We start from the raw sequence: 11,189 nt of genomic DNA, 5'->3' as shown, positions 1-11,189 counted from the left end.
CTCACGACATATATGACGTGCGCACGACATAATATCTCGTGCGCACGACATAATATCTCGTGCGCACGAGATAATTATCACGTGCGCACGACATATATCTCGTGCGCACGAGATAATTATAAGTATTAACGGAGCTTGCTGCACTTGCAGCGGACGAGTTTGTGTGTAACGAAAGCAGCGTGTCTGGTACGCTGCCCCTAAAGGAACATCCAAAATTATGTTATTATCTCGTGCGCACGACATACTATCTCGTGCGCATGACATATATCTCGTGCGCACGACATGCGCAAGCTCCGTTAATGCTTATAATTATCTCGTGCGCACGAGATATATGTCGTGCGCACGAGATATATGTCGTGCGCACGAGATATATGTCGTGCGCACGAGATATATGTCGTGCGCACGTGATAATTATCTCGTGCGCACGAGATATTATGTCGTGCGCACGTGATATATGTCGTGCGCCAGTGATAATTATCTCGTGCGCACGAGATATTATGTCGTGCGCACGAGATAAAAAAATAATTTTGGATGTCCCTTTAGGGGCTCCGTAACTTCATTAAACTCCGTAATTCCGTAAAATATAACTCATAAAAACGAACCTGGCGAAATATATAACTCATAAAAACGAACCTTGGGAAATATATAACTCATAAAAACGAACCTGGCGAAATATATAACTCATAAAAACGAACCTTGCGAAATATATAACTCATAAAAACGAACTTGGCGAAATATATAACTCATAAAAACGAACTTGGCGAAATATATAACTCATAAAAACGAACCTGGCGAAATATATAACTCATAAAAACGAACCTTGCGAAATATATAACTCATAAAAACGAACTTGGCGAAATATATAACTCATAAAAACGAACCTTGCGAAATATATAACTCATAAAAACGAACTTGGCGAAATATATAACTCATAAAAACGAACCTGTCGAAATATATAACTCATAAAAACGAACTTGGCGAAATATATAACTCATAAAAACGAACCTGGCGAAATATATAACTCATAAAAACGAACTTGGCGAAATATATAACTCATAAAAACGAACTTGGCGAAATATATAACTCATAAAAACGAACCTTGCGAAATATATAACTCATAAAAACGAACTTGGCGAAATATATAACTCATAAAAACGAACTTGGCGAAATATATAACTCATAAAAACGAACTTGGCGAAATATATACTTGATGGCACTACAGGGCTTTCGTACATTCTCTCTTTTCCCTTAAAATATAATTATCTCAAAGATAAATTGAGAGAAGAAAAACAGTTGATGAAAATGAGCAGCGACGCGACGACGTGGAATCGAACCCGGAATCTTTGTATAGTCGTGTTCCCTAACGTGGCGCACTTCGAAGTTTACCCAACTTTCCTCGTGTAGTGTTGCCAAACCTCTTTGTTGATAAACCTCAAATTCATGCAGTGAAATACTGGTACTTTTACTTTTTTATTGCTTGCTATTTAACCTCTGTGTACAATTTCGGTTTCATAAAATTTAATCCGAAATGCAAAAACGGTCGCGTCCGGAAATTGGGCACAAATTGGCGGAGTGTTCCTTTACGTGGCGCACTTGAATAAATCTCGGAAAATTCCAAATTAACATTGAAGAATTTCTGTAATCTTGATAATTTCTGATAAATCATTATTATCTTTACTTACAAACCCAGCCAGATGTTTGTCAGAAAATTATTTTCTTAATATTCCTGATTCGGGGCATTTTCAAAGGGTTCACTTTGCACTTGAAAATAAAATCGGAAAATCACGCCAAAATAATTTTTTTCTTTTAACTTTGTAACGGGTAAATAAACTCGCGATTTATGAACGGGAGTGTTTAGAACTTGATGAAATTTCACTTTCTGTGAAATTTCAGTTAAAACTTTTGCTCTAGCTATTCGCTACAGGCGAAAAATCAAAGTGCGCCACGTTAGGGGCCGCGCCACGTTAGGGAACATCAACAATATTCAGAGCTCATCACGCTATCCACTAGGCTAACGTGTTGTACTACTACTAGCTCGGCGATGTTCGTAGTTTTATTAAAATGCTTTAAGGTAACTGGTTGACTAAATAACAACGATGCTCCTGATATCATTGTTCTGTTTCATGAATAAACATACTGGTCCGATCAATCTATTGAATTATTCATGACTTTGGAGCATGCCGCCTACGGTCCGCGAATTTTTTATTTACACAATAGTACAGGGTAACCATTTTCAGGCGACTTGAATCAAGGTTATAGGACTTGAATCAAGGTTATAGGATTGTAGAGCGCGCGCCGCGTATTTAGTGCAGGGCCAGTCGAAAATGTGCGTGTTCGGAAGGGGCGGGGCGATACCATATTGTATTAGACTTGCCCAGTCGACCGCCTACATACAGTGCAGTGATGGTTGCTCAGTTGACTACAAAATGCATGTGCCCGTGCATGCCACTCACGTATGTGTACGTACGAAGACATGGTGTGCAGTGCTATCGCCCTACAATGTGCCCGTCCTTTTTGCACTGTTTGCGTCATATTGAGCACGCGCGCTTTAGCTCGAACATGACGTAAACAATTGAAAAGAACCCCATGATGTGCCCGTCCTTTTTCCATTGTTGCGTCAAATATTAAGCACGCGCGCTTTTGCTCAAACATGACGTAAACAATTGAAAAGGACTGCGCGTGTTCTAGGTATATTATCTGCCACGTTGAGGCTCAAAAAATGCTGCTTTTTTGCAGCCTTTTCGAGAATCCCTCGTCCAAACCACTTCCCACTTGGCACTGCACATTCTGTGGTCCTGAGCAATATACCCGCCGATTTTCAACTTCATACGGTGCCCAGTTCTGGAGATAATCGACGGACAGACAGACAGACAGACAGAGATTCCTGGAATTGTAGTATTGGATGACCAACATAATGATGTGTGTGTGACTCTTTTAAGTTTCTTGTTATATATTTTCTCTATCAGATTTGATGTACTTTTAGTGCCCCCCCCAATTTTCCCAAAGAGATTTGTGCTATGTGTAGGTATATAAAATGATGCCAAAAATGGAGTGAGTACACGTTGAAAAATATTACTTTTACATTACAAAATTCATTTTTTAATAGCTGCAATTTTCTTTAAAAAAAGTCTTGAATACTAAATTCGTAAAAAGAAAACCATGCATGCCCTTAAATTATAACACGTTCGGCCGAACAAAAAAAAAAGACGTAGCAGTTCGCACAATCTCAGTGATCCAGGGTCTTTGAAAAAAGAAATAACATCATTGCTACAACCTAAATTTTAAAATAACACATCTGATGATCTCAGGGATGAAAAGTGAAATTTACCGTATCAGCGGGGGCTCCTTCGACTCGCGAGTACCACGTCTGTCGTTTTGAAAATATGCTCTCCGCGCGATCATACCCGTCGCGATGTCCCTTGCCGATGAACGGGACATTTTCCCTTTTCATCCAGATTGTGAGTAACTTTAAATACGTACTACCGCCTTTAACTAAACCTTGAACTTTATTTGTATTGCTGGCGGCTTAACTACTATTTCTTTCACCGTTTTTTGGGTAAAATCTGAAGTTTTTGTTAACCATCCATCCGCGCGCCTTTTGGGGGAGTACGAATCAACTTCGTCCCCATGGTGTCAGTACGCGCCCATCGCTGACCTGGGTACGAGTTGACTCAGGCACGAGTTATCTTGGATACGAGTTAACTCGGCTACGAGTTAACTTGGGTACGAGTTGACTTGGGCACGAATTGATACGAGTACGAGTTGACTTGGGTACGAGTTATCTCGGGCGCGAGTTGACCCAACTTCTCATAATCGTATCACGTGATGCAAATTGACCAATAGAGTACGTCTAAGGCAAAGTTCGCGCAAGACCATTAGTCGACTAGTGATTGATTTGTGACGTACCTTACGCCTGCGCACTGATAGCAACGTGCGAACGTCTCTAGTCGAAAGCGGGTCAAAATGTCATCGCAAAACTTCTGGATCCTGGCTCTCTGCTGTACGTTATGAACGCGCACGGCTATGGTTACCAACGAAGCAACCAACCCCAGTAGGCTGGTTCCAAATAGTCGACTAGAGTAGTCAACCATCGTCGACTAGGCAGAGTTCGGGCAAGCGTTAGTCGACCAATGGTTAACTATAGTCCTTGCGCGAACTTGCCCTAAATTGTAGGTGAGGCAGCGTCCGTGGCTAAAAATAAACATGACGACATTGACGGCCCTTTTTCAAAGCTCGGTTTCGTTCCGAGTTCGCATATTTGTTTGGCATGCCCATGGGGCTTTTTATAGCTCCATGGTATGCCAAAAAATAGTATTATCAAAAGTTGGTCGTTTCTTCTCAATTTCTTTGTATTTGTTAACAATTTTTTTGGGGGGGGGGGGTAATTTAATTTATTGATGGTAGTTCAACTTTCAGCAACTGTGAAATAAAACGTGTTCAAATGCTGCGCTATGTTTTTGCTTTTTCCTATTTTTGTGTGATTAACTTCATGAAAAACAAAACAAAAGGGCAAACTTATTTTTAGAAACATCATTTATTAACGGCCACAGTTGCCGCTTAATAAATATATACAAATGTTGACGGTTTATTTTCAGTTGTTCTACAGATTCTACAAATAACACTCCATACAAACATGCAATTGTCTCTTATAAATAACTGCTTCATTAACTTGGTTATGTTAATGAATTTTGCACTTTAAATGTAAAACTTTTTTGGGAAGTGACTTGAGTACATGTATTGAAGTTTTCAAGACCATAAAGTCCACAAAGTTAAGAATTTTTGAACATTTTAATACAGTTATTGTAATAATCAATACATCAATAACATGTTAATGCTTCAAGAAGAACAGCTTGTATTTTAATAATCATACCTCATGAATATTTATGAGCCACAAAACTATCTGATTGGTCACAAAGTCTTCAGCGGTGTGGCTGATTTTAATTACCTCCATTAATTTCTCAATGCACCTCATGTATTTTGTACTTTTTGGTATTAAACTTAACCAGTTCGCGCCGGATGACATGTATACCCGCAAAGGTTTTGCGGTATTCGGAACGGATGACGGATAAACATGCCAGAAATAGCCGTCAGCGACCCACTTGCAGCGAGTGAGGCTGGAAATATGAGTGTGCTGCCCGAGGGTGATGGCTTCAATCCGCCTGGCACGAGGTCAAGTGAAAAGTAATCCTGCACCTTGTTCCGTTCTTGTCAAAATAATCCCGGCGTCAACTGGTTAAGGAAACACGGACATTTTACAACATCTTGTAAACAGCCGCTCCGGCGGATTAAAATTTTCCTCCATATTTCAAACATCTTATTTCGTCTTACTTCACACACATAACTCTTGCCTCTGACATACAACTGAACTTTTTCAACTTTTTTTCTTTCTGTGAACATAAAAATAAATAAAAACCTAAAAATGAAATAGTGGTCTTCACCACTGATACTAGTAAAGTACAAAAGCTCTTTGCTTTATCAAAGGGGGTGAAATTGGGTTCTGTGCATACTTTTCTGCAAGATTTCAATTAATTTTTTTAACAACTTCAGTCTTTTGTACATTTCTTAAATAAGTTCTGTAACTTTTCTCTCAGACTCTGTTACACAAAAACTAATCTTCACAGATCATCAGACAGAGTTCTTGGGTCGATTTTCACAAACACCGTCACTAAGATCATCAAAATCAAAGTAATCATCCACAGTCTCGAAATAATGTCTTAATTTTTTTCATCCTTTTTTCTTTGCATATACCATCTGGACAAAAGTCGATTGCAGGTTTTTCGATCGTTGAAAAAAAAAAAATCCTGTCACAAATCATCTGAATCATCTGAGTCGTCGTCCGAATCATAGTTGTCATAACCTTCGTCATAATCGTCATCGGTATCATCGTCGTCTTCGCTGTCGTCAAGTTTCCTCCGTTTCCGTTTCTTGACTTCTTTCATCTTTCTTTTTGCGATGACATCCTCTCTTAGTTTGGTTGCGTGGGGCTCCACTAGCGGGTATATGTGCTGTATAGCTAGGGAGATGTTTTCAACACACGGTGCTAAAAAAAAAAAAAAATGAAAGAACTTTTAATGAAAACAAATTCAAAAAAGGAGGTCCTCAAATAAGTAAACTGGAAATCTCTAACTAGAGATTACAGTCTGTGCTGTCAAAAGCCACAAGTCAATTGAAAGTCTCAAGTCAAGTCACATGCTATAGATCTCGTTCAAATGACATAATGTCCTAAGGACCATCCATGTGCATCGGAATTTTGAGCGTCAACTTGCATAACGCGCATCGGCTGCGTCGTGTTTGGAACACATTTCGAGCAACTAGCGAGTGTTTGGAACATTTTTAACACTGCACAATGTGTGCTTGATTGTGTACAATACGCAGTTTCAGTTCTCCTACAGAGATGGCCGTCATTGAGCGAGCCCTATTTGAATGAACTTGACAAAGATAATGTTTTGTACTTGTTCGTCCCCTGTTACTTATGACTACACTTGTGATGACTTGTGATGACTTGTGATGACTTGTGATTGACTTGTGATGACTTGTGATGACTTGTGATGATTTGTGATTGACTTGTGATTGACTTGTATTTGACTTGTGATTGACTTATGATTGACATGTGATTGACTTGTGATTGACTTGTGATTGACTTTTGATGGACTTGTGATTGACTTGTGATTGACTTGTGATTGGTAGAGACAGAAATACTGGTATAAAGTTGCTGGGCCGTACCTGTGACCGTGATGCTACCTGTCGAGAAGATTTTCAACGTTGCTCGTGGGGATTTCAGTCTGTATGTGACAGCTGGATGAAGCTCAGGCTCATAGCTGTCAGGGGAGATACAAAAAAGATGAACTATTACTTGGAAGTTTTCAGAATCGACCAAAAGGCTTCTTTTTTGGGGTGGGGGGGGGGGGGGGGGGGGGGTGTCGTGCACAGACAGATCCCTAGGAGTATACTGGTTCCTAGGCCCTACATTAGCAATGCTGACAGGGAGGCAGGAACTAGTCTACCATGGAAGAACTACACGATAGTCGCAATGTAAAAATTCAATTATGTGAAGTAATTATTCCGTAAAATTGAACATGGGCAGAATTAGGGAGGAATTGTTCTTGTGATGTCTCATTCATAAGTGAAGTATTATTGTGTTGGTAGAAAAACAGCAAATTAAAAACCAGGGAAGGGAAGGGGAGGGAACTCAAAAATAGCAGACAGTGCGTCTTTAAGAGTCACAGACATTTGATAGATGTACCTGGCGACACGCGGGTGCTCCATGGTAAATTTTGCTATCTTGATGCCAAAGGGCATAGCGCAGGTCCCAAGAACATTGACTACTTGAAAATTGTTGAAGCGGACACGGAAACCTAGCTTTTGAATCGCTCTAGCACACCGTCGGGCCGTTTTCTTTGCATTGTCTTCGCTGAAAAAAACAAAACCAGACAAATTAGGTGTACATTTACTTGAATTTATTGAAGTCAAATTAGAAATGGAAAACGGTCACAGTGATCTCCTAGTAAGCATCCTTTGTGATGTTGTCAATCACAACTGAGAATATTTCTATTCCCCTAGATAGGATGCCAGTGCATCGCAGGTTACTCCCTAGTTAATGCTGGTACCCATTTATACTCCTAGGTGGAGAGAGGCAAGTTGGGGTGAAGTGGCTTGCCCAAGGACACACATATAGCCAGCGGCAGGATTCGAACCCCTGACCCTCTGATCATGAGTTATGAACCCTAACCACTTGGTCACACTCCCCATCAGATCAGGGTACAAAGAGTACATGATTTTGTTGGTTTCAGTTAGTTTCAATTTTTACCTATTATTTCCGGTAATGGACACCCTTCCTGACGACCATATTGTGCATGTTGCGTTTGGATTGCGAAACCTCATGTTAACTTTCTGTAAAGAGATGGAAAAACGGGATAAAACAATGTGATTTCGTTTGACTCTGTTACAACCAACATTTAATTCTACAACTCATCTCAGAGCAATAATTCACTCATTCAAATAATGACCGGTTGTGGTACAACTGCTAAAACAGATGTAAACCAGTCAGTTGACACTGACAAGCTCCGTTGTCCAAGACCGAGACTGAGACCCAAACAAGCCCCTGAAACCGAGACATGAAGGTCTGCGACGGAGATCTGAAGGTCCAAGACCGAGACCTAACCATAACCTTCTCAAATCCTCCAAAATCCTCTTTGCAAAAGGGAGAATTTTGCAGGATTGAGGTTATATGGCAAAATTGTGTGGCTGATTTTGGAGGATGCACTGCGTCATCGTCTTGGGCCGGACCTTGTGTTGTTTATGCTCAGGCCAAAAAAAAGAATAGTTCTGCTTCCGGTTACCCGACCGACCCTATTTTTAGGCTGCGACCCTAAAAATTTTATCGGCAATTCCAAAAAAAAAAAAAAAAAAAAGATTGAATAAATAAAAATAAAAACCTTATGTCTTGTCTGTCTTCACAAAATACCTCTCAACAACCCTTTTGCATCAAAAAATGCTTGTATTTATTGTTTTCTTACTTACATTCGCTATTTTTTTCAAAAGAAACCTCCGTTATTTTTACAAATTCGCTGCGCGATTCAACTACTTCGCAATTCGATGTCTATAATCACGTGCGTAATATTAAGCGCAATGCGGCGACGACTGGTTCCCGCCGCGCCGCGCAGGAGCCAATTATGAAAATGCGGTAACTAGTCTGTGCACGGCTATGCGATGTTAGCGCTAGCATGGCTATGCAGGCGCAGGCACGTGCTCTGTCAACTGGTCGGAATCGACATCGTAAAAATGCTGAGAAAGACATCGTAAAAATGCCAAGAAAACACCGATGGAGAAAGAACATTTTTGCAAGTTAATTCACAGATTTTATCTAGCTTGTCTGTGTATGTATTTTCCGTGTTCAAGAGTTCATTTTGAGATCGCACTACTCGTATTTGGAGTGATACAATGCAGCGTGTTTCCTGAAATGTTCGACCCGTTGGCCGCGGGCCACACATGTACAAATGTACATGTACAGTGCATCACACACTTCGGAGTTTTGGCCAGCTCCCGTTCTTGACTAGCGTTGTGCCTATGGTGCGAACGACCTGAATTTCCCACAATTTTTTTAACGAATTATCGAACTTAAATATATTGACAATAATTAAGGTAGGTTTTATTCACTTTTTGTGGCCATTTTGTGTATAGCTTTCGTAGTGCAATAGAAATAGTTCAGGCTAAAACTTCGCATATAATTGAATACCCCATTCAATCTGCATAAAAAAAATTGGCAAAAAATTTTTTTTTTCGACCGACCGACCCTATTTTTGAAAGACATGTAATCGGAAGCAGAACTATTTTTTTTTTGGCCTCAGCCGGGCATAAACTTCGGACTAGATTATACTTGATATCCTCCGTACTGCTCCAGGATGTTACTGGCTCTGCCTCAACATATCGACAGTGACCACATTCAAGGACCACATTCAAGAAACAACGGATGATTTTGGAGGATTGAGGCTGTATGGAGGCAGTTGCAGGATTTTGTAGGATTGAGGTTGCATCCTAGCAAAAATGCCTAGGGAGTTAGGGTTAAGATCCAATATCATTATTATCTATTTATCTTCTGGTAATGAAACCAATGATTCCTCAAAAGCGCCCTAGGCACTGTAGCTCGCAAGCCTGAAGAAACCTGTAGAGAGGAGACAATGAGAAGCAATTACAGTTTTAGAGGTTGGAGGAAAACCCAGAAGAATATTCTGGGGAAAACCCACGGAATCGGGTAGGGACTGAAAGCCCAATCCACATATTGGCCCAGGCGGGATTGGAACCCGGGTCACAGCAGTGGAAGGCGAGGAAAGTACCGCTATGTCAACCTCACTCCACTGTGAAAAACAATCTTCTTACCCCGTACTCCTTTCTGTATTCCACATTGATTCCTTCCATGCCAATCTTCTTCAAGTTCAAATGACAGCGCACGCTGAACGTGCACACAACGTTATTGATGAAAATATCAATGCTGGGCGTGGCGTCCGTTCCATTCTCCTCCTCGTCGTGATGAGAAGTGGGTTCCACGAAATCTTGGTTCACAAAAGTGTTCTTAGTGTAGGGAGTGTGTTCGACGCCGTTCCCGTCTGCTAAATCTGTGGAGTTGGAACTTTCCAAGAGGAGCAAAGCGGCGTCTGCTTCAGCTCCAGCCATCGTTGGCAACGAGCCAACTTCCTTTTAAGTCGAGCTATTTTGCAAGCACTCTGGAGTTTTTCATGAGCCCGTGCCTCTGAACCTGTATTGTAGCTGAAGATAATCAATAAATTCTGATAACGAAATAACTTCCAACATTTAACAAACGTGTTATTACTACATGTACTAAACTTGTTGTTACAAACTTTAGTTTAACATGTTTAAAGTTTTGCATTCAGTTTGATAAACACAGTGGCTATCGTAACGGCAGCCATAACGCAATTTCCAACAGCTTTCAGGTAACGCTTGCAAGTAATGCAACGCGCGCGCATTGTCCAACGCAAATTGAATGCGAGTGCTTCGAAATAGATCCTTGTCATTTTAGGTGGACTGACGATACATAACGAGAGAGTGTAAACTGCTTGAATGCTAATCTTTACTGGACTCAAAAAACAAGAAAATGATTAGATGTTGAGAGTCAAATTTTTTGGAATGAGCAGACTGCCATGATAAGGGCTCAGACAATATCACGTGCGCATGGACACTGCCATGACAGTGCAGTGCCAGTCATCGGCCAGTGCAGTGTCACATTGGCATGTTTACACTTGTAAATCTGTATCTTCATACGAATTACATCCTTCAATGGAACACAAACAGTAGATAAGAATATAAGCTCTGCCTACACTGAAAATGTTGGTCGTTAAACATTGCATTTGGCTGTATTGATGATGTTAATAAATGAGAAATTGGAGACACGCACCTCTTTTGCCGACAACGAATTTTGTTGTGCGCTGAAACCTATCCAAATCCTGACGTAGGTGGCGTTTTTCGCAGACGAAATTATTTGGGTTTCTTTCTAATGGGTTTCACATGAAACAAACATTGTGATTAGTCCTTGCTGTATTTTTACAAGGTAATAATTTTTCAATTCGTTATTCCTATAATCAATACATAGCTAAATTCTCCAAATAATATTGCTTTTATTTCATATGTTGAACTTTTGATTGTATTTTTTACAAGAAAAGTAATGTTAATAAGTG

General features: G+C 40.3%; 1 protein-coding gene across 2 annotated transcripts; it reads right to left on the bottom strand.

Annotated features, from left to right (window-relative positions):
- Nucleotides 1–4,515: 4,515 nt before the first annotated feature.
- Nucleotides 4,516–11,000, bottom strand: LOC119728447 (TATA box-binding protein-like 1). 2 transcript variants are annotated; one of them, XM_038200693.1, is made up of 6 exons: nt 10,910–11,000; nt 9,877–10,263; nt 7,808–7,890; nt 7,244–7,411; nt 6,724–6,818; nt 5,774–6,040 (listed from the first exon to the last, which is right to left on the bottom strand). In XM_038200693.1, the coding sequence occupies exons 2-6, from the start codon at nt 10,168–10,170 to the stop codon at nt 5,805–5,807; spliced, it is 876 nt and encodes a 291-aa protein (XP_038056621.1). In that variant the 5' UTR covers nt 10,171–10,263; nt 10,910–11,000; the 3' UTR covers nt 5,774–5,804. The 2 variants fall into 2 exon arrangements, with proteins under 2 accessions (XP_038056622.1, XP_038056621.1); XM_038200694.1 differs by lacking the exon at nt 10,910–11,000 and having other exon boundaries at nt 4,516–6,040; nt 9,877–10,170.
- Between the last annotated feature and the right edge of the window lie 189 nt (nt 11,001–11,189).

Source organism: Patiria miniata, unplaced genomic scaffold (genome assembly GCF_015706575.1).
Source record: "Patiria miniata isolate m_02_andy unplaced genomic scaffold, ASM1570657v1 HiC_scaffold_20, whole genome shotgun sequence".
Classification (NCBI taxonomy): domain Eukaryota; kingdom Metazoa; phylum Echinodermata; class Asteroidea; order Valvatida; family Asterinidae; genus Patiria; species Patiria miniata.
This window is presented reverse-complemented; position numbering and strand designations above follow the sequence as displayed.